At 46.8% G+C, this 24,377-nt stretch overlaps 1 protein-coding gene across 1 annotated transcript in view; it reads right to left on the minus strand.

Annotated features, from left to right (window-relative positions):
- FBXW4 (F-box and WD repeat domain containing 4) overlaps positions 1 to 24,377 on the minus strand; it is a 71,694-nt gene that overhangs the window by 4,168 nt on the left and 43,149 nt on the right. Inside the window, exon 6 of the mRNA XM_087824525.1 lies at positions 8,019 to 8,084. Coding sequence (XP_087680651.1) covers positions 8,019 to 8,084 — 66 coding nt within the window. The remainder of the gene's footprint in view (positions 1 to 8,018; positions 8,085 to 24,377) is intronic.

Consider the following 24,377-nt stretch of genomic DNA (forward strand, 5'->3'; position numbering starts at 1 on the left):
GGTGGACGAAGAGAGACCAGCCACAATAACCCCAAACTTTGGGGGGGGGAAAGGGGGGACAAAACAAGCTGTCTGTCTCCTCAGCCCCTCCTCCCAAGCTCCTTTTCTTACTGCAAGTGTATTCTTGTAAAAAAAACGATTAGATTGCAATTTGTATAACATGGTGACCCCCAAATTCAGACGTTTCACCCCTTTTCTCTGGAAAGAATGTTAAGAATGCCTCTCGGCCTATCACTGTGGGGGGCGGGAGGGGGTGCACTGGCTTGGCTGTCGAACAACTTGTGTGGGAATAGGGCTGCCGCTCAGAGCCCGGGGCCAAGACTGGAGCAAGGGCCGGGTCTGTCACTATAGAAGACCAGACAAAAAGTCCATTCCCTTCCAACTCCTGTGCACAAAGCCGGGGCCTCCAGAAGCCGCTGAGGGCTGGGGTGGGGGTGGGGGTGGGGGCACTCCACACCCAGCCTCTCCCAAGCATGACTCCAGCAATTCTCTCTCGACCCAGGGAAAGATAAAGACAGATGGGGCTACCCCTGTGAGCCTGATGAATGCACACCCCAGGCCCAGGCCCGCAGGACAGCCTGAATGTGTTCAGCCTGGCTATGTGAGGCCTCATCCCAGGGAACCTGGAAGAGGGAATCAGGTCTCCCTGGCTCAACCCACCTTGCTGCCCAGGCAATTCCACTGGAGGAAAGTGGCAGGACAGAGAGGAACTTCCTGACAGGGAGGAGAAAAATTTAAATAAGACACTGACCACCCCCATGACCATTTTTATGGGGAAAGCTAACGGTAAGTGCTAGCCCTAAAGACTCGGATATCTGACCTGGAAGAGGCCCTGAGTGCCAGGCTAGAGTCGGGCAGGGTGAGGCAGTCCCTGGCAGAAACATCCCCTCAGTCTGGGCTCTGAAGAGCCAGGAAGCCTGGTGCCCTGCACTCATCTCTTCTTTCCTCCCTCTCGCCCTTGAGTACTCTCATCCCAGCCTCTGAACACCTTCCCCAGCCTGGCCTGCCTAAACTTCCACCATAGTCACGGCCCACAGAAAGTCCTTCTGTGCTAAAATGCCCTGAAATACCCCTAAGCTCCCACTTTCCCTGCCCACATCTAAGAATGCCTGTGGCCCACACACCATTTTACAGCCACTGTTAATATACTGGGTTCCTGATGATCCTGGAGGTCCTATGGGTGCTCATTCCTGAATCTGTTTGGGTATAAGGACATGCCATCTTGCATGTGCTACCCCAAAATGCAACAATGGCTTTTGGGGGAGGGAATGGATGGGAGGGTGACAAACAGTTCACCTTTCTACATCTTTTCTGTTCCCAGGAGACAGCCTGATGGTATAAGCTGGATCCAACATGATTGCTAAGAAAGTGGGAGGTTTTCTCTCCCTCCTCCCCCTCCTTCCTTTCTTCCTTTCTTTGACCAACCATTTATTGAGCACCTTCTGTACACAAGGTATTGTGCTTAATGGAAACTTCAGGGAGATAAGAAGTAAGAAGTGAGGGAGAGAAGTTGGTCATGTATCCAACTAACAATACAAGTTGTGACCTGGTGGGCACCAGAAAGAGATGAAAGAAAGTTTTATGAGGGCACAGATAAGAGATCATTTTTGGCTGTATGTAGCAATTCTTCAGCGAGTGACAGGTAATGACAGGAGAGAGGGGATGGCCCAGGTGAAGGACCAGCAACAACAAAAGTACGGAGCTGGGGCACCTGGTTGGCAATCTCGTTTAGTCAGAGACTTGGGTCTGTGAGGGGGGCAAGATGGCATGACCTAGTTTCCAGACCATGGTGGGCACACTGCTCAGTTGGCATAAACTCCACGAGTGACAGAGAGCTGTGAGGCTTTTGAGCAAGGAGTGGTTGTCCTAGTCTAGCCCTCTGGTGGGGGGAGAGAGAGAATCAGGAGGCAGACAGGTCCCAAATGTAACCACAAAGTGTGGAGACAAGAAGTCCACAAAAACTTCGTCTGCCCTGGCCCTACCAGGAAAGAGAGAAGGGCCCTTGCCAAGCACACAGCCTCTCACATGCATGTGTGTACGCGTGCACGGCCCCCAGCACCCACCCGTGCACACGTGTTCAGACACAATGGCTCAAAGGCCAGGCAGTCCACTTTGTACTGCTAACAAGGGGACTGTAATTATAGGAAGGGGCAGCCGGGCAGATAAAAGGATACAAAATTTCAACATCTGTTGCCATAAAGGGATAAGGAGAAGTGAAACGCAAAGTATCAGTTTGGTGTCAGTAGGCAGAGAGCCAATTTCAAAGAGTTCAGGGGGACAGAGGGGACAAGAAAGAAAAAGGAAAGGGGGGGAGAAAGAAAGAGAAAGAAATTACAGGGTTCCTTAAAGAGGTAAAGAAAAAAGAAAATGAAAAAAGCTGTCAGCAATACTTTCAAAGCATAAGGCAGGTACTTTAAAGACGGGCAATTCCCATAATCAGCCTGACTGAGGGCCAGGCCCCCTGCCTGGGTAGAGGAGGAGGGCCTGGGGCAGAGACAAAGCCACACCTGGACGGGATGGGCACTAATGGTGCCCTCAGAGTGGCCCAGCCTGCACTCAGGACACCAGTTCCTCCTGCAGATCGTTAGATAGGCTGCAGCCAGGCACCCTTGCCATTCCAAACTCCAGGAGATGCTTTGATATTTAGCTCCTGTGCTCAGTCCAGGGTCCCAAGATAAAATTTCCAGCCCAAGGGGGAGTTTTACCAGGCCATAGGTGACCCTATGAGTGCTCTAAGGGTTACCAACTCCAGCCACAGGGGTCAGGATCAAGGTGGGCTTTATGATGGAGGTGCTGTTTATACTGAAGTGTGAATAGAGTTTCAGGAGGCAGAGAAGGGTTAATCCAGGCACAGGGGTCAGGTGGAGCAAAGGCTCAGAGGGGAAAAACCGAGGGCCCCTGTCAGAATGTGTGAGAAGCCTATCTACCCAGCTTCATTGAGAAAGGAGATTCAGAGGCTTTAGGATGGAAATGGAGGAGTAATGGGGAACTGGGGATGACCCTGGCCGGAAGGGGAGATGAGGGGAGATGTGCAGGGGCTGTGCCTATGGTCACACACATACAGGGCGGCACAGTGCCTAGCTAAGGACTTGAACCCTTAATGCCCTAGGAGTAGCCAGGTCACCAAAGCCCACGCCTACCCCCTTCCCTATCTGACAGTTCCCAGGCTGGCTTAGAGCTATGGCTGGACCCACTGTGACACTTCCAGGTCTGGGATCACAGGCCTCTTCATCCTGTTGCCCAGCTGCCCATCACCACCAGGGTGACCATTGTGCCCTGCTCTCAAGGCACCAATGCTAGATCCAGCTCAAAAGCTCCTTGGCAGAAAAGTATAACCCACAGCAAGAACAAGCCCTGAGAGGAGGGTAGGTATTATTTCAGGCCAGTCAGATCCACCCCTACCCCCACCTTCCAGCAGGTAGGAGGCAGTCCCCACTTCCCTGGGGCCTGGCCAAGGGCCCTGCTCAAATGTGGACAGAGAACACAAGATGGGCCTTGATTCCTCTAGAACAGGATGGCTTTGGTACAGTACCTTGAGGCCTGATGGGACTCTAGGGCCTAGCTAAGGACACTTTAAGGATGCTTCAGTGGTTGGCTGTTGGCACTGTCTATCAAGATGGCATCCCTGAGGGCTGGGGACTGGGTCTGAAGAACATCTACACTCAGAAGCAGGAACACTGCTGGCACCTCCAGGTTGGATGAAGGACTCCATCTTTCTTTCTGCCTGGTTTAGACAGGTTAGAAATCCTATTATTGGGCCCAGCCCATGGTCCCCAGCTCCAGGAGAGAGAGGCGTCCCCAGGTACTGTAAGTAGGCTAGGCTGCCTGAGGATGATACTGAGAGACACGTGGATGAGAAAGTACTGATACTCAGCAGGGCACCTACTCTTCTGAGCTGTGTCCCAGCCCCCACCATCATCCTGAGGGCAGCTCCTGGAGAGGTGGTGCTCAGAGCAAAACTGCCCCTCAGTACTCCTTCCCCCCAAGTCACTGCACACATAAAAGAGAAAATCCCAGTGCTCCTCAAGTTTCAGCGGTGACAGGTTAAAAGCAAAAGAATCCACCCAGCACCGCACACCACCCCACTGCTGAGTCCTGCCGGCAATGTTGCTCCACCTTCCAGATTGGCTTGTCAGTCAGGCTTTGCGTTATTGAAAGATCAAACTCTGTCCTGCCTGTTCATTACCTTAATCCTATTTTCTACACAGCTTTATTATCTGCTCAGGCTTCTCTGGGAAAGACAGCTACAGAGAGTCATCCTGTCCATGCATTTCCTCCCACCAAAAGCAGATGCCTCCATCAGGGCATCTTTCCCTCAATACCTGCACCACTGGGTCCTCCAAGCTCCCCTGGGGACAGGAGAGAGGTTTAAACAAATCCTGGCTCCTCTCAGTGGTGAGGAGGGCAGTATGGGGGCTAGAGAGAAGGGAATGATACCCAGGGCAGCCCTGCCACAGGCTGGTCAGAGGGTTCAGAGGCTGTTTCTTGTCTGGCTCCAGTGAGAATTGAGGTCGTAACTATCTTGTATCTCATTTGGGTTGTTTTTGGGTTCTGTAAAAAACCGTGTTGTTCAAGGATTGGTGCCTTAGAACTCCATCCTGATCATAAATCTGTGCCCAGGCATATACCCCATCAAGGCAACCACAGGCAAAAGAGGCAACTCAATCTTCAAGACAGAGCTGGGCTATGGGGGTGTATCCCCCACCTTGCTAGCTTGTCCGCCATCTGGGCCCAAGCCAGTGATGATGCCAAAGACCAGGTCCAGTAAAACTGACCTTCAGCAGAAAGGTCCATCTTTGTGACTTACAGCCTTATTATCAAGAGCCTTCTCTATGCCATGACGTCAGCAGGTTCACCACCTCTCCCCTTCCACTGGTCATAGGCCACAAATGTTTAGAGGGTTGAAAGGGTGAGCCTCCACAAACTCCATGGTACCAATGTGGAAGACAGCAGTGGATGGGTAGGAAGAGAGGGAAGGAGACAGCTTAAAGTGGTTGACTGCCCCCAAGGTGACAGGCACTGTGTGAGTACTTTTTGAAAATAATTTTTTTTCATATTGGTTCTATCAGGTAGGGATAATTAAATCCCATTTACAAATGTGGAAACTGAGGCCCAGAAAGGCCCCCTAGATCCTAGAATAAGCAGCTAAGTTAGTTCTAGAACTCAGGTCTATTTGACCACACAGCCTGTGCTCCCTCTGTCACTTCTCACAGCCTCCCCATCACACACCAGAGGAGGGGCTCCTTCTTCCCCAACCCCATTAGATGCAAGAAGTTGCCAGTAGCAGGAGTTTGGCAGAATGAACCATGGGAATAACTTTCACAGCCTGCAGGAACTCCAACATGCCAGGGGCTACAGAACAAAGGAGCCGTTGGAAGTTTTAGCTATGCTGGCAAAAGTGTGATGCGATCAGCTACAGTAACAAAAGTAGAAGATCTGGAATAAGGGCAGTGATAGCACCTGCCACTCATTAGCCCACACCTGCTATGTTCAATACTCAGTTGTGAACACCCCATTTCAAGAGGGATCAAACCAGTTAAGTTAGAGAAATTTTCAGGTGAGGATGGTCCTGAAAACCAGTGTGAGACCAACATGGTAGGTCACCCATCTAGCTATTCCTCACTTTCTTTCTTGCTGACCAAACTCTATGTGCCTACCTCCTCCTCCCCCACTGCCAATGTGCATGGTAGGAAGCTGAGCTCTTCCCAGAAGGTGAATCTTGACTGGTCATCCCATTTCACTTGACAGAGTTTGGCTTAGGGTGAGTACTGGAATACACTTTTGGCTCACTAAATATAACAAGTCTGCATGGGGGTTCCTAGGAAGGGCTTCCTCATCTTAAAAAGGGACCCCAGGCAGGGACCCGTCCTCTTCCTTCCTTCTTCCCTTTGGATAGTGCCTTATGAGCTGGAAGACCTTCTGCAAACAAGCCTGTGGGAAAGGGCAAAAGCCACCATGACTGGGTTGGCAAAGCAGAAAGCTGAGGAGAAAATGGGCCTCATGGTCTCATTGAGCTACTGAACCCATCAATCCTAGAACTAACCAACTATCCAACTTCTGGACTTCTTGCTATGTAAGACAATAATAATCCCTTTATTGTTTGAGCCACTTTGAATTAGGACTTCATTGCTTATAGACTAAAGCACCCTAACTGATCTACTATGTTTATGAGCAACAACTGAAGGCCCCAGACTTTTGGCCCCAGAAAGGAGAGGATCCTAGAGGAGCAGGATCAAAGTTTTCTGAAATCTAAAGGCCTGTCTTCAGAGGAGAGGTTCAACTTGCTTCTTGTTGGGATCGTACCTCCAGGAGGCAGATCAACCCTCAATGACCGGGAGGCATTCTAACTCTCAGAGCTGTCCAAAGATGTAATGTGGTATTTAGTGTAAAGTCGTGAGTTTCCTACCCCTGCAGTCATATGATCATCAAGAAAATGTAGAGAAAACCATATTTAATTAAGCTACCTCATGTGTTATAAAAAAAAAATATTTTGCAAAGACTGACAACACAATGGATATTTCAGAAAAAAAATATAGCTAACATTTTCCTGGGGAGATGGAGAGAAAAGAAGACAAGCTAGAACAACTGAGGCAGGGGAAAGGCAAGATGAGCACACTCTCATTGCTAATTATGGCACTGAAACCAGAATGTAGGTGCCTAGGGTGAGATGAAGAGTTCTTAGACTTGATGCAAAAAAAATAAAGTAGCATCAATACCAAATGCCATTGAGGATGTGAAGAAACTAGATCTTTCATACATTGGAGTCAGAATATAAAATGGTAAAGACTCAAAACAGTCTGGCAGGTAAAAAAACTAAACATACGTTTACCAAATGACCCAGCAATTGTACTCCTGGGCATGAACCCCAAAGTAATTAAATTGTTAAGTCCACACAAAAGCCTACACACAGATGTTCATTACAGCTCTATCTGCAATAGTGAAAAATCTGAAATCAACCCAAATGTCCTTCAATGGGTGAATTGTGTTCAATGGGGAAAGAAACTTTGGTACATCCATACCAAAGAATGTACTACTTAGCAATAAAAAGTAAAGTGCTATTGATATGTGTAACAACTTCTATGAGTCTCAGGAGAATTATGCTGATTTAAAGGGGGGGTGATCTCAAAAGGTTACATACTATATTATTTCATTTACATAATACCTTCAAAGTTGCCAAATTATAGTGACAAAGAACACAAGTGGATGCCAGGGGTTACGGACAACGGAGTGGAGGATGAAGGGTACGACTATGAAGGGTACATGAGGGATCTTTTTGCTGATGGAACAAACAGTTCTGTATCTTGATTGTAGCAGTGGTTACCTGAATCTACACACCTGAATTGCAAAGAACTACACCTACGGACACGCGTATGTGCACACATGCACACAAGTGCAATCTGAATAAAGGTCTGTGGACTGTACCAGTGTCAATTTCCTGGTTTTGATATTATATTATGCAAGATGTTACTTCCTATGAATCTATAATTATTTCAAACTAAAAAGTTTTTTAAAACCATGCAAATAGAATGGCAGATAATCAGATGGGAATATGTCACGCCTGCCAAGGCAAAGAATTGTGACTAAAACCTGTCTATATTGTAACTGTTCTATAGAATTCTTTTTATGGATCTGTAGGCCACTTCCAAAATTTCTTTTTTTTTGAAAAAAATCACCTCTGAGGATAGATGGGCTTTTATGTAGCCACATAGTCAGGCACTCCTCAGAGAAAAAGTATCATAAATCCAAAATGTTGTTATAAATTTTACATGAAATTATTTACCAATTATAAATTACTTCAACAGTCTTCTCAAGCTAACAGAACAATTCCATATGAAAAGTGCCACAACAGAGGCTGTCAGTGGGTTTCGGAGAAGGGTCTTTCCCAGCCTCCTCCTGGACCACTGGGCAACCAACTGAAGCAGGGGCTGGCTCAGCCAGCTCTCTCCACTGCCTCCCTGGCAGCTCCAGCCCCACCCCCACCCCCACCACAAGCCATGGTGGGCTCAGGAATCTCTTACCTGTTGAGGTCCCAGATTCTCAGGGGTGAGAAGTGCCCACAACAAGCCGTCCCTGTCACAAAAGAGCTGCCAAACAAAAGGAGAGCAGAGTCAGGTCTGGCTTGTCAGAACTTGTGGCGGAAATGGCTACAGAATGGAAGGTGCAGTGCTCATTCTCCAGGGGGTTCTGGGGTTAAGCCAGGATGAGAGAAGCAGCCAAGAGAGCCATCAGAGGAGTTGTGGGAAGACAAGTGGAAGTGTGGTGAGGGCTGCAACTTCCCAGAGCTGCCTGGCCAGAGAAGCCACAGGCTCAACAACGGCTGAGCTTGCCACTCTGACCTAGTTGCATGGTCTCTGCTCCCCATAAAAAACAGATCTCTAGGTGCGCTACTCTGAGTCCAAGGGAGAGCAAGCCTGTCAGGCTTAAGTTGTATGAAGTTCACAAAGCCATGGCACAGGAATGGTCTCCTGGGAATAGGCTGTTGGGTGCTGGAAGGCAATGTCCTTCCAGAGCTGAGGGTGGCTGGGGGGCACTCCTGAAGGTTTTCAGAGCTCAGGGAATCTGGTAATATGGTACAAGCACAGGGCAGATGTCAAGGCACCAATCTGAGAGAAAGAAAATGGTGAGAGGTGAGTAACAATATGAAAAGATGAAATAGGTGAAATGCCAGTATATGAAGGTGGGAGAGCAGAGAATGTGAGGGGCCAGGCAGCCAGGGCTGCTGTGGAGTGGGATGGGAGTCAAGCAGAGTCTAGAGGACGATAGACATTGCCAAGAGGCAGGGGAGAAGGAACATTCTGGCCGTCTTTCCCAGAGTGTCTCTTAAATCCCTAAAAAGTTCAACAAATACAATCTGCAGGCACAAGCCCAGTGAGAAGGATCAGTGCAATGAGCTAGGCTGGCTGTAGTGCTAGGACTAGAACTTGAACCTATGTGCCAGGCCACTCCTTTGTTAGAGGATTTGGCAGGGGTGGGGAAGGGAAGCCTACAGGAACCCAGGGCTTGAAAACCTAAACTGCAAGCAGGAGAGCTGAAAGCAGTTGTATCGCTCAGGAGCCTGGGGCAGGGAAGGGCCATGTCCCTACATGTCAGGCCTAGGGGGAGGGGACTGGACATACTAATGACATGTTAGCAATTCAGGGCAGCAGCCCATCCGCCCTGGCCCTGCCCAGCACCTGTGGCTCTCTGATCCCAAGCATGTCAGGGGGGAGATGGATTTCCGCAGAGAGGGCTCTGAAGAAGTCAGAGACTTTGGCTGGGGGCAGGAGGGAGGGGGAGTTGGCCTGCAAGTTACTGACTGGGAAGATGTTAGGGCAGGCATTGGCCAAGGCACTGATTTACAATCCAAATTGCGGGGCAGGTGTCTGCTTTTCAACCCCACACTGACAAAATGGCCTCGTGAGACACCCTGTGGCTTCTATGCCTCGAGCCAAGACTTCCTCTAGGGACATGCTCCATCATCCTAGCTTCGTCTCCACCCATGGGAGTGCTAACAGCCACTAAACTAGAGTGGTGTGCCCAAACAGCCACTCTGTCATGCCCCAAGTGACTCCCAGCCTGAGAAGTGGCCGCTGCACAGTGAAGCCCCAAACTACTAAGCCAGGAGGTATTGTCCTTACCTCCCTCCAACATTTTTCTCTTGAGGGTAATCCATTAATAACTGGTAAAGCCAATTACCTTGGGTTGGAAACATAATAGCCACTTGGAAATCGTTGGAGCAGGCAATTGGGCTCTCCAGATTTTTGAAGATGTGAGGCCAGGTGAGGGGGGCCTGCAGAGACATCTCTTAAGGAGGCCTGTGGCAGGTCTCTGACGTTAGCGTCAGGTAAGTCAAAAGAGAGATGGTAGGCACCTAGAACCTGAATCCCTGTACTCCCACAGCTCTGACCTGCCAGCAGGCTGGGGTAGGGATGGGAACACCTTCACCTGGGACTCCTGTGCTCTATTCTTGTCCGCCCACCCACCCTGGCCCTGTCCATCTGCCACCATGAGAGGTACCTCTCACCTTCATACCCCACAAAGGCCTTTCTCAGTTGCTGGAGTATGACACCCATGCATAATTCTTTCCACAAGCTGTTTTGCCCTCACTTCACCATGTGAAGCACGGAGGAAGTGAAGGAGGGGAAGCAGAGTGTCCCCTTGGCACTTATGAGGACCTAAGAGTTTAATCAGATTTGACACTCAGTAAAAAAACATATAAGCAACAGTCAAGCAGATTTGGAACCAGTTTCCACTGGGGACACTCACCAGGACTCAAACCCAAACCCATGGGGGTTGCCCGGGGACAGGGACAGCAGATCTGTGCCAAATGGGCAGAGGCAGAAGCTGCTGGCGCCCAGGTGGCTTGACCATCCTTCCTCTGAGCCCCTACCACACTTGGATCTCACCTTCTTGGAACAAGTGGTATTTTGGGGGGTTATCTTCCCATGTTTCCTTTGAGATCATGAACTATCTGGTGGCTCTTATGTATTTTAGTGCCCAGCACAGTGCCTGACCCAGAAGAAGCACTCAGGACAATTCCATGGACTTGAACTGAAAGCACCTTCCAGAGCTCACAGCCAACAAGGCTGAGAAACTAGTCACATGGGCTGTGAAAGGGGTCCCTCTGCTTCTTAAAGGAATAATTCCCAAATCAGCAGACTCAGACCTGAATGGCACATGACACAGCCATACTGGGGCAGTGAAGTCCCTTATAAGCAACACAACCAGACAATAGATTAAAAAAATACCAACAGTACCTAAAACTTTCTCTCATCTTACATACACATGTGCACAAGCTCTCTCAGCTTGAGGGTCTAAAAGTCAGTCTGACTCCATAAACTCTACTCTTGTTCGACAAGAAAGCCTTTACCAGAAGCCAGCCTTCTACAGTTTCTGCTTCTGTGCCCAGATCCCCAACCTACCTTACTGGCCCCCTGGCCCCAGCTCGGGCAAACCTGGTCACAGAGATCATTACCAGGCCCAAGAAGTAGACATAGGGGCCCTCACATCAGAGAGAGACACCAGGAAAATTAGGGATTCTGGTACTCATATTGAGGAATAGGAAATAACAAAATATAGAAGAGAGAGGAAAGTAAGAAGGGAAATTAGTTGGGTGTGGGCCTATTTTAGGCCCTCTTAATTATGAGTAATTTACTGAGCACTTATTAGGTGCCAGGTTCTGAGCAAGTGTTTCAAAAGCATCAGTCTATCTAATCTTCATAACCCCGTGCAGTAAGTTCTACTTTCCCTATTTTACAGACAAGAAAATTGAGGCACAGAGCGGTAATGTAAGTTGCTCTAGCTCACACAAGGAGCAACTAGGAGGACTAGAATTTGAGCCCAGTCAGTCTTGATTCCAGAGCCCAAGTGATTTTATACCCCTTACCCCATAAGTTCTCTCCCAGCACCTAGTACAATCCCTAACACATACTGAAAACTCCAATGCTTGTTGAATGAATGAATGAACAAATGACTCCACCTGGAAGAAGAAAGGAGAGACAGAGTGGCTCTGAGGAGGGGCAGCAGAAGTGGCATGCTCAGCAGCTGTGCCCCGTGGCTGGCCCAGAGCCGCCCAGCTGGCCCAGGCCCCAGCCGCCTCTGAGCCGAGGCTGACACACTTTGGCAAGGGAGGCCACCAGAGCTGTCACATCATTCACCAACATGCCCATCAAGTGTATTCAGTTCTCTTCAACCCGCATTGGCATTTTAATTACTGTTGGGTAAACTAATTTGTACAAATGAAGGCTGGGCTGCCTAATAGAATATGCAAGCTCTCTGACCTCTGACAGGCACTGACACAAGATACAAAGGCCGCCGTGGAAGGCTTTTTATCTGAGCCTTATTACTCTCTATTACTCCAATTAGTCAGGCTCTAGTGCTCCTAATTGGAGGAAAAATTGCAATTAAATCAATTTTTGATGGGCTGCAAGTGGGCTCCTAAACTGCCCCGCTTGTGAAACACTGATATTATAGCAGCAAAGGTCACAAGCCTCATCGGCACCTGGGACCCTCCCAAACCTTATTTTCCTTGGCCCCCTCCTAAAATGCTTCAAGGAAACCCCTGCCCCTCCATCAGCTCAGCCAGCAAGGATGGGAAGGAGGGAGTCATTAGAACATGTCAGGTCTCATTGCTGCTGCTGCCATCTGCTAACCTGTGACACTGACATCATCGCAGCAGCTAAGTCCCAAAGCATGAATGCAGTGCGAAGGTCACACAAACTCACTCAGTGAGGAAAGCCAGGAGCAGTAGTGCAGTGGCAGTACTGTGAGGGAGGGACCAGTGGAGTGGGAACAGGAGGTCAACAGAAGTCAGGAAGAAGAGAGACAGGGCAGGTGAAAGTGTAAGGCAGCCAGTTTCCAAGATCCAGCCATCAGGGCCCCCTGAGCCACCCAAGGGGAAGGGAAATAGATGTGCTTGGGAAGGGGAAAAAAAGGAGGCAAAGAAATCTTGTTCTCTCCAACAAAGGTCTCACCTTGAAGCTGGGGAAACAGCCACCTGAATGCCACACACAGGCCAGAAGACTAAGAGTCACATCAGCGATGGGGGCAGGAGCACGCTTGTGGGGCCTGCCACCTACAGTAGCACCTGCCTATAAAGGTGGGGATGGGGAGATACCCAGAACTAAAGACCAGGGAGGGGAAGGTAAACACAATTTTATTCATCAAACTAAAAGATAATAAGACCTTTTTTTTTTTTTTAAACAACATAGGAGGCAAGAATATACAAAGGGGAAAGGACAGTTTCTTCATGGATAGCCACATGCAAAAGAATGAACTAGACTATTATCTAATACCATACACAAAAATTAACTCACAGTGGATTAAAGACTCGAATGTAAGCCCTGAAATCATAAAACTCCTAGAAGAAACATAAATGGTAAGCTCCTTGACATCAATCTTGGCAATAATTTTTTGGCTCTGACTCCAAAAGCAAAGGCAACAGAAGAAAAAATAAACAAGTGAGACTACATCAGACTACAAAGCTTCTGCATAACAAAGGAAACAATCAATAAAAATGAAAAGGCAAGCCACAAAATGGGAAAAATATTTGCAATTATATATCCAATATGGGGTTAATATCCAAAATATATAAAGAACTCTCACAACTCAACAGCAAAAAACAAACAAACAACAACAAACCACAATCATATTAAAAAATGGGCAGAGGACCAGAGTAGACTTTTCAAAAGAAGATACACAGATGGCCAACAGGTGTATAAAAAGATGCTCAACATCACAAATCATCAGGGAAATTCAAATAAGAACCACAATGAGATATCATCTCACCCCTACTAGAATGGCTATACAGTATCAAAAAGACAAGAAATAACAGTTAGTGGAAATGTAAATTAGTGCAGCCACTATGGAAAACAGTATGGAAGTTCTTTAAAAAATTAAAAATAGGACTAACATATGATCTAGCAACTCTACTTCTGGGTATTTTTCTGAAAAAAAAACAAAAACACTTTAAAAAAGATACATGCAACCCCATGTTCATTGCAGCATTATTCACAGTAGCCAAATATGGAAACAACCTAAGTGTCCATCAATGGATGAGTGGGTAAACTAGTTGTAGTTCATATATACAATGGAATACTACTCGGCCATAAAAAGGAATGGAATCTTGCCATTTGTGATAACATGGACGGGCCTTGAGGGCATATGCTAAGTGAAATAAGTTAGAGAAGGACAAATACCATATGATTTCACTTATATGTGAATACAAAAGAAAAAAAGATAAATGTTAGCTATAACTCATATTGTATTAAAATATGAAATGATGGCATTTTAAAATTGAAGAACTAAGATAGGCTTTTAAGTAACTATTATAAGTTTAAAAAACAAACAAACAAACAAATCAAAACAAAACAAAAAAACAAGCTCATAAATACAGAGAACAGATTCATGGCTGCCAGAGGGGAGGGGGTTTGAGGGTGAAGGGTATCAAAAGATACAAACTTTCAGTTATAAAAATAAATAAGTCATAGGGATGTAATGTACAGCATGGTGACTATAGTAAATAATACCACATTGCATATTTACCCCTGAATCCAGCAAGTCTTTTCTAAGTATCTTTCCTAGAAAAATACATTACTATATACACAGGCAAGTACACAGACATGTCCTGAGGCATTGTTTAGAAAGCAAACCACAGGAAACCAAGTGTCCATCAATAGCAGGATGGCTAAGTAAACTACAGTGCACCCACCTTACTAGGAACTAGAATGCAGCGGTTAAGAAAGTGTGGTAGAGATATGTGTTCTGACAGCAAAGGACCTCTGCACCACATAGGTAGAGGGAGAATTCGAGTTCCAGAACAAGTGCATAATGTGAGCCTAAAACAAAGCAAAACCCTACATTTGTGTGTAAATATACATACATACATATTCATGAAGTTATATGTCTGCTATTTGCTTCAAATGAAAAAATCTGGAGTGATACATACCAGACTTCCTACAAAAAGAACAACGTGGAGGGGCCACAGGGAACTGAAGCAGATTTTAGTTTATATTCTATGTATTTTAAACTGTTGGAACTTTTTACAATTAAACATATTTATATATCACTTAGGTACAAAAATATAACAAAATAGAAAATGAGAAATTAAAAGAAAGATGGTAATAACAATATTCACCTTGAATATTGCCTGAAATAAAGGTCACATGTTGGTGGTGCCCTGAATTCTGAATATCTGAATTCAGATTCTGAATATCACACAAACCAAGTAGTTACTTGGCTCCATCTTGAACCTGGCTAACACCCTTGACATAGTCTTTACTTCCGAATGGTTAGGGCCTGGAAAGAGTTGCCTCAGAGAATTCCACAATTTCACCCTGCTCTTACAGTACTCTTCCCCTACACTTCTGCTTCATAACCACCCTCTCTGTAAAGAGGTAAACAATAATCTTCAAACAGGTGAGCTTCTGAACTCCACTGGGAGTCCAACAGAGGCCGAGGTGACGGCTTACCCTACAACAGTGCCTTGTACAAACTGGGTACTCAAATGACTGTTGCTGCTATGCCTACCCCAGCCTGAAGTAAAAAATATTCTTCAAAACAACTTCAAAACAAATCACTTTTTCCTTTTAGGTGGTCAATTTTGGCATTATGGTAGTGGTCAGGCCCAAAGCCTGGGCTACCATGATGCTCACATCTTCTCCTGGGCATGGGTGGCCCGTATGGTCTGATGATTACTGGGGAGACTAGGCCAGACAAGCTTTGGTGTCTTTTCAGGTTTGCTGATGAACATAAGTGGCTGGCATTTGAATAAAGGCATGAGATGGAAGGATGACAAGAACCATTAGGATCAACTGTGGCTCTACAGAGAGAAAAGCAGAGCTAGACTGGCAAGCCACACAGATCATCAGAACACCAACTCAACAAATTTATTTTAAAATTTGATTCTTTTAAACATACCCACATTAACAAACCACAGAGAAGACTCACACTTGATCCAGACTTGGGCAGGAGCAATAGGGAAGAGAGATGAAGACAGGCCAAAGAGAAATCTGTGTGACCTATGATGCTGAGGTCCTATGTCCCTGACCCACTGAAACATTTAGGCCAGCAATGGAGCCCCTAGATATTGGCTTTATTTTTATTCTAAATGTTCCATAAGCACCAACATGAGACAGTCATTTTCATTTCACAAGTATCAAAGTACAATCAAGACCTTATAGAAAGATGTTCTCTCTAAGGAATCAAAGGGCAGAAGAGCCCATCTAGACTACCCACCATATAACTACTGGCCTTTCTCATCAACTGGCCTCCTAACTCTTTCGAGGCTTAAAGAGAGGCCCTGATGACCCACCAATGAAAAGGAGTTCTATGGTGATATCCAGCAAGTTGAAAAAAGGGAGGCAAAGGGCATGAGTGTCAACCTACAGATTCACCACCACCATCTGTATCCCAGAATCACTTCTCTTCCATTAAGACAGAGGAAGGAGAAGGGGAGGGGAAGTTCTACCCTCCTTAACCTAGTCTGATTCTTGCAGCATTTTCCACCATTACCATGAGGCTGTTGCAGGGGGTGAAGGGTACTAAGGAGAGAGAAAGGGGTGTCATGGAGGTTGGTAGACCAATAGGGCCAGCTATGCATCATAAATTATACACAGCAGGGCTATAGATGTACAGGCCATGACAAGAAGAAAAGAGAGGACTGTGTGTCTATATACATAGTAGGTAAAACCTTATCCTCAACAAAAAAGGTCTCCAGTGTAGAGGAGGGCCAACAGCAAACTTTGGTGTACAAATCCAACCAATAACTCTTTTGTCAACTCCTTCCCTGTGATGAGAGACAACAAGGGCTCCAGAGTCCTCACACTGGCCACACAGATGGGGGCTTACATTACAGGGGGGAAGTGGAAAAAATCATAAGGCTGGAGATAGTACAAAAGTGAGGGTACTGAGTAAGGTCCTTTTATAAAGCAAGACTTCCACCACAGGGCTTTTCAGGAAGGTGAAATTCTAAGGAACTTCCTGATTTCCAGATTAGCAGCACCAAGAGTTTTGACCTTGAACTTTGTTCCTCCCCAAGATTTTCAGCCTTCTTGACAATGGCACTAAGGAGGGAAGGGGCAGGAGTGTTTGTCTTCCATCCTATTCTACAAGGTAAACTATACTCCTAGAGTCTAACTCAGGAAGGGCTTGCTAGCCCTTTTCCTCTGGAGGACCAGCCAGGTCAGGACTTGGCTCCAGTCTCTCTCTGCCCCACTGGGAGGGTGCTGGGCCACTGCTCATTTGTCCAACCTCGCATGTCTGCAGTCAGGGTCCTTCCCTGTGCATGTCAAACTAGGAAAGTGACAATTTTGTCTAAGGACACCATCAACAGCTTACAAAGGAGAAATCTCTGATCAGCAAACCAGTAATGAAGGGAGGAAGAGGAGGTTAAATGCAGTGCCATCCACATAGACACTTTGGGACTGGGTGTCATGGAGTAATTTGGCCTTTATGAAAATAATAGAGCCTATTGTTCTGTCTGTCCTACACTATCCCTCCACACATGTGATTCCTGAGAGATTTCCCCTGTTCTTACACACTCTCCTTTCTCTGGCCACAGTTAACTGATCAAGAGGTGGGCAGTTGACCCAAGCTGGGACAATGAGTCTCTTCCCTGAGATTTTTGGAAGCCAGTCACTCTCCATGACTTAAGTGATGAGCTGCCAAACTCAGAAGCTCTTGGCAGTCTTTAGAATAAGCTGGTCAGCTGGGAAAAATGAAGGAGTTAAGATCCAGGAAGAAAGAAAGATGAACACTTCAGAAATATAAAATCCTGGCAGCACGATGGCTTCTGGGTCCAGTTATTCCTGAGACCAGCTGTATTTGGGTTCTTCCTTTGACTTGGTTGCTCAGCTAAACATTTCTGGTTTTATTTAAGTTAATGTGAATTCGGTTTCTGTCACAACCAATTTGTCCTGACCACTACAGTGCCTCATTCAGTAGCTAATGGGTTTCTCACCCATCCAAATGTCCTCACTAAAAGATGAGCAAAGGGCTTTGTCAAGCACCGACTGGACACCTTGAGGCCTGACTAAGAACAGACACCTCAACCATGAAACCAATAGCTGGCGGCCTTCGAAGAGAACAGCTAAAACGGGGCAGCACGGGCGGGCCCGGAACTTCAAAAGGAGGATGAAGGCTCTCTGACACCCAGGCCAGGACCACTCTCGCTCTCCCGGCAGTTGGTGAGGAGATAGTCTGGGCACAGCAAATAACAGGGATGCTGCTAGAGGAGCGACATTATAGTTTCTAAGGCAGAAAGCCCCGGCCTTCAGAGAACTGGCTTCTTGGATCCTTTTTTTACAGACTGATGAGAGGGAAAGTTCTGCTGGCGACCACGAGGCGCACTCTGATGGGAAAGAGTGTAGTCCACTCTCAGACCCTTCTATTTTCAACAACGACAGTGCCTGGCATCTGAGAAATGGGTCTCTTAAAGATACCTTCCAGGTATTTATCTAGTTTGAATTAAGGACAAAATAATTAAGATAGGGATGAAAACACAGAAATTAATTTTACCATTTTCTCTTTGTGTATGTTTAAATATTTTCAGAATTAAAAGTTTAAAAACACACACGCACACTATTGAAAACTTAACCCCAAGCAACTCCTTTGTTACAACTTCTTTTATCCCTTTCCTACCCTGACCCAGTACTAATGGCCCAAAAACCAAGGGAAAAATAAATCTGACCATATGAGCAAACTTGAATATTCCACTGCTGAATCCCTCTGAGTGAATCAGTGACACACAAAAAAAAAATGCAGGAGGAACCAAACAGAAAACTCACACATAGCACGTAAAATTCTGTTTTTCTTAAAAAAAACAACAAAAAAACCCACACAACCTAAAGCAGTCCCAAAAAACCCTCTCACTCTCTCTTTTTAAAAAAAATAAACCTGGCCCCAAGTCAGAAAGACATTTGAAGTCATAAATCAGAAATGAGGTGTGAGGGAACCAAACCCGCCCATACATGGAAAACCACATTCTGGAACTTAAAATAAATGATATCATGTCATATAAAAACTCTATAAATATATCACTATATATTACATAAATAGACACTTATATGTATGTATCTGTATATATATCTACATATAAAATGCACACATATAAAATAATTGAAGCAAAACATGACAAGTATTTGAGCTTCAGGTTCCTCCGAAGACCCATCTCCTTGCAGGTAGCCACCATGTGGAGCCTGCCACAGTGAGCAGCCCATTCCTGCTCCTCTCTGAACTACTCCACACATACCCCAAGATCCCCAAATTCTAACCAGCTCTTGCTCTCCATAAAATCTTACCTCCATGCTCCTGCTCAGGACTTTGTCAACAGCCCTCGCCTCTCCACTGGCAGTCTGTAGGCACCTAATTGTACCTCCTAAGGCCCCTTGGTAGGCAAATAACTTGGCATATTTGTTTTCTGGGAAAAGTCAACCCCTCAATGTTTAATTTCACCTCTTTGGAACATTGAAATAAAGGCCAAACACATCATGAGCCACAGGGAAGCACTGGGGCCAGGGCACTACCTGACTCAATGCCATGCCCGCCATCAGAGCCACCAGGCCCTCCATGAAAGTATCAAGATTTAGGGCAGGATGGGGTGTGGTACTTACGCTACCTGTGATCTGTGGTGTGCACGTGCATGCGCATCTGTAAATGACCAAATTATAGACTTTTGATGTATAAGTCTACCTCCCTCCCCATCACCCTCTCAAGATAAGATAAGATCAACCCTTCTTGCCCGACCGGGCGTGGCTCAGCGGTTGAGCGTCAACCTGGGATCCAGGCGACTGGGGTTCGATTCCCGGTCAGGGCACATGCCCAGGTTGCTGGCTGCAGCCGATCAATGACTCTCTCATCACTGATGTTTCTATATCTCTCTCTCCATCTCCTTTCCTCTCTCTGAAATCAATAAAGATATATTTAAAAAAAAAAAAAAATCAACCCTTCTTTCCATCCTGAACTTCTCAGAAATTTGGGGGTGGGGCAGTGGGTGTCAACTGGAGACTCCCACCATAAGGCCTTTGAGCCAAGTCACATATCAAGAAAACATCCCAGGCCACCGATTTCTTTTCTGCTGAGTCCCCACACCTTACCACCACTCAAGCAACATGAGGAAGAACACTGTGAAGATTAACATGTCCATCCATTACTCCTCCCCCCAGACCATTCCTAGCCCAGGGCCAGGAGGTGGCTGCGAGCCATTCAGCCCTTAGTTGCTGACTATTCCAGGCAGAAAGCTATGCTATGGCTCAACTCCCAGGTACTGGTATTTGGCTCCTGGGAGGTAAGAGAACATGGGCGCAGTCACGGCCTTGGGAAGAGGTGCATGCCCAGCTGGGATCTCTCAGCCTTGCCATCCTTTGCTGAGAAGACACATGTAATCACGCGCGCGCGCGCACACACACACACACACACACGGCTTGTGTTTATTCCTTTTGGTAAGGAGGCACCCAGGATGCTGCACACATATCCACCCAGATGCACCCACTCCTTGGGCAGCAGAGGAAAGCGGGCCTGTGGGCACATGCACATCCCATATATACATGCCCCACAACCTGTGTTGTAAGCACTGCGCCCCACAGAAGTCTCTCTCCCAACCTTCCTGGGCAGTTATCCTTTTTGGTCAGCCCAGGTGTTAAACCCCTGCCATTTTCTCCCCCTTTGGCCTGGCCTGTCTGTCCCTCCCTCTGCCCTCCCACAGTAAGTGCTTTCAGGCCACACAATGAGTGGGAGGAGGAGAAACACTTCTATTGAGGAAGGCGTTTTGTTGTTTCATCCCCAAGGGGGGGCTGAGGTGGAGAAGAAGGGGGGACCTACAAAATTTCTAATAAGCAGTTTCTGTCCTCAAAGCTAAAATGATTTTCTTTAATTGCTTAGTGGGAACAGTTTATTGTTGGGGGTCTCTGCCCTCCCCCCCAGCCTAATTGACTTACTGAAGTTTAACAGGGGCTTTCACCTGGAGAGACTGCAATTACTCCCCCCATCCCACATTCGTACCTGGGCTCTCCCCACAGGGGGCCTTTGTTCCCCCTAAATACAGCAGTGACACAAATGTCCTCAGCAGCAGGGGAACCCATGCAGGGAAGTGGTAATTTTCAGCCCAACGCAATTAGCTGAGGGCTTTTCAGCCTTTCCAGTGAATGGTGGGGAAACTTCGGCATGTGGGAACGGTGAGCTGGGGCTGCTCTGTGCAAGTCAAACAAAAGAGGCCTCTGAATTGGGCCCCGTGGTAAGTCAGACCAAGGCTGGCGGGGGCATCTGGGACTGAGGCCTGGACGAGGGACTTACATCAGCACCCACCCAATCTGTGTCTTCCAGTCAAGGTCAGTGGCCCCAAATTGTTTTCTGGGAGGTAGAGGTAGGCATGACCGTTGACTTGTACCTAGCACCACAGCTCTGCATTTATGAAGCAAAGAATAAGGAAAGGGTAATGGGACTGAGCTGGGGCAGGACAAGGAGGGCAGAGGGCCACAGTCTGTCTGGCTCTCCCCAAAAAGCCTGGGGGTAGAGTTCACATTATACTTTGGACCTTCACAGATATCCTGAGTAAGGAAGCTTTAGGGCAAGAGACTCTCTGGGAGTGCAGAGACAGGGAAACCAGGGCTCTAAACCTACTGTTGCCAACACAGCAGCCTCTACCACCCAGCTAAGCAGAGGAAAGAGTCCTCTGCTTAGGGGTGGCTTTGAGGCAAGGAGTCACAGAATGAAAGCAGCACTTGGCTCATCTGGGGTCAGTGCTGAGGTGTCCAGAGGCCAGAATGTGGATTCCAGCAATGGAAGTAATGTGGTCACTACCAGCCTCCCACAGCTGGCCCCAGGAGAGCCCTGATCCCAGACCCAGGAGAGAAAGAGAAGCAGTGCTCTTGGAAAGAATGCAAAAAATTAAAACCAAAAACAGAGACTGGTTGACAAACAGCTGTGCCTGGTGAGAGAGAGCATGAGTTGAGATCACTGCCAGGGGAGAACACAGGACAGGACAGGCACCAAGGCAGTCAGCACCGGCTACACTGGAACGGTCCCAGAGCTGGGACTCGGCAGGCCAGTGTTCAGTGCCAGATGAGCTGCTCACAAGCTGGCTAACCTTGGGCAAGCAATAACCTCCTGAGGCCTCACATTTCTTGTCTGTAAAATGGGAAACAGTTATACTACATTTTCTAACTTTAACTTAATTTAGTTAATTTATTTATTTATAGAGGAAGGAAGAGGGAGAGAGAAAGAAACATCAATGTGCAAGAGAAGCACTGGTTGGTTGCCTCCCATATGTGCCCTGACCGGGGATCGAATCCACAACTCTTCAGTGGACAAAACAATGCTCCAACCAAACCACACCGGCCAGGGCAATGTTTTCTAATTCTTTAAAACAGCAACAGAAAACTTGTGAGCTAGCATCTCTAACAGATTTATAAAACAAGAACCAGAGAGCTATTTCAGTTGAGTAGAGATGGGGCACAGGGGGTGAGCCCCACCCATGTGGCCTCCAACCCTGCTGCCTTTGACGCAGACCTTCGGAGCTCTGCCTGGCAACCCCAGAGCCAGATACTCTCCAGGGCTACTCCACTACTAACACTCCACTACTAACATGATAGCCCACTAGAACCTGGGGCCGATGAAAAGGAACAGAGCTGAGCTTCCCATACCACAGGCCACTCTAGAGCCCTGCCTCCTAGCCGCCCTCTAGTCACACCAACAGAAGTGGGATCACACCCCCATTTGTCATCAAAAACCTCACCACACACGAAGGTGGAATCTCTGAGAGCCCAGGTGAATTATATTCAGGGGCAACTATGACTGGGGGCAGTTGGAGCAATTTGGCACATGGCTTATGGGTGGTGGTCAGGTCAAACTTTTTGCCTGTTGATACAACACTGAGATCTGGCCATAACAATGACTGCAATATGATGTGCTACCCTACCCTGCTCCTTCAATGGCTGGACTGGTTGCCGAGAAGTTCTGTTCCTGCCCTCACCCCCACCTCAATTCCTGCCAAAAGAGATTCAAAGTGATTCTCTACAGAAGAGTCCACAAAGTAAAGGTAGCTAGTCCAAACACCCACAGTTCAGAGATCTGAAAGCAGACCCTCCTCACTTTACACCCCACTGCTCCTGGAATAGCCTCTTCCTCTGGGAGCAGCGTAGACCAATAACCTGCAGGGGACAAGCAGGCCTGTCCTCTCAAAACAACTGGCTCAGCTCCAGTCACACCTGGCCTGGATTCTGTCTTGCAGTTTCTGCTGCCCCTACGTCAGCCTTGTGTCCTCCCTGAACAGCCACCCTCTCTCCCTCAGACGGAAGTTCCTGTTCTGGGACTAACCACCCCTCTCATAGAATGAGGTCTTGCCTGGGCAATTCCTGAGCTGAGGCAGACAGATATGGGCCTCATTCTTTCAACAAGCACCTCAGGGCTATCCAAGCCAGCCCTATGTTAGGTGCTGGGGTGTTCAGGAAAAACAAAACTCTCATAGGCTTACCTTTAGGCAGCTTAAGGTCCAACCAGAGTCAAGTCTTCAATTCATGTTTTTAAAAAATTGAAAGCCAACGTCGCTAATATTAGAGAGATGCAAATTAAAACCACAATGAGATCACTTCACACCTGTAAGAATGGCTACCATCAACAAATCAACAAATTACTTGTGCTGTCGAAGATGTAGAGAAAGAGGAACCCTAGTACACTGCTGGTGGGAATGCAGACTGGTACAAACACTATGGAAAACAGTATGGAGGTTCCTCAAAAAATTAAAAATGGAGCTGTCTTTTGACCCAGTGATCCCACTTCTAGGAATATACCCTAAGAATCCTGGAACACTAATCAGACAGAATATATGCACCTCTATGTTCATAGCAGCACAGTTTACAATGGCTAAGATCTGGAAACAGCCCAAGTGCCCATCAGTAGATGAGTAGATAAAAAAGTTGTGGGACATTTACACCATGGAATACTATGCAGCTATAAAGAAGGAGCTCTTACCCGTTGAGACAGTATGGAGGGACCTGGAGAAAATTATGCTAAGTGAAATAAGCCAGGCAGCGAAAGACAAACATCACATGATCTCACTTATATGTGGAATCTAAAGAACTTAATAAACTGATGAACAGAATAGATTCAATGACACGGAAGCACAGATCGGACTGACGAATGTCAGAGGGAGGGAGGAAGGCGGTTAGGTGGAGGGGGAGAGATGAACCAAAGAATTTATATGCATATATGCACAACCCAAGGACAAGGACAATGATGGGGAGAGGGACTGGGGAGGGGGATAGGATGGGGTGGAATGGGTCATTGGGGAGAAAAAGGGACATCTGTAATATTTTAAACAAAAATCAATAAATAAAATAAATAAATAAAAATTAAAAATAAAATAAAATAAAATAAATTGAAAGCCATTCAAGACAATCAAGAAGTTCTAATCCCAAATGACAGTGAGATCACCCTGGGCAGAGAAAGCAGAGAGTATAGCATAGTAGTTAAAAAGCATAAGCTCTGTAGTCAGATGCCAGGGTTCAAATTCTGGGTGTTTTGATTACCAGATGTAGCTTTGGGCATGTTAATTAACCTCTTTTAGGCCTCAGTTTCCTTCCTTATAAGTTGAGGACGGTGACAGTGCCCGTCTGGGAAGATTAAATGAGATATAAAGTGTTCAGCATAGTGCTTGGCATTTAGCTGGCACTCCTTAAGTGTCGTCATTCTCATCCTTGACATTATCACCATCATTGGTCAGGCAATAGAAAGGCACTGGGGACTCCTGATCAAGAAGTGGACTAGTGAAAGAAACATATATTGTTCTGCTCCTGAAGCTCCAAGAACTGGGTAAGGAGAGACACCTGGGGTTCCCTGTCCCTATCCTTCAGAAAGCAACTGTCAGTGCTGATGACAGACAGGACAAATTTAACCTGGCCAAGGGC

The sequence above is a fragment of the Miniopterus natalensis genome, chromosome 14 (genome assembly GCF_054644295.1).
Source record: "Miniopterus natalensis isolate mMinNat1 chromosome 14, mMinNat1.hap1, whole genome shotgun sequence".
NCBI lineage: Eukaryota > Metazoa > Chordata > Mammalia > Chiroptera > Miniopteridae > Miniopterus > Miniopterus natalensis.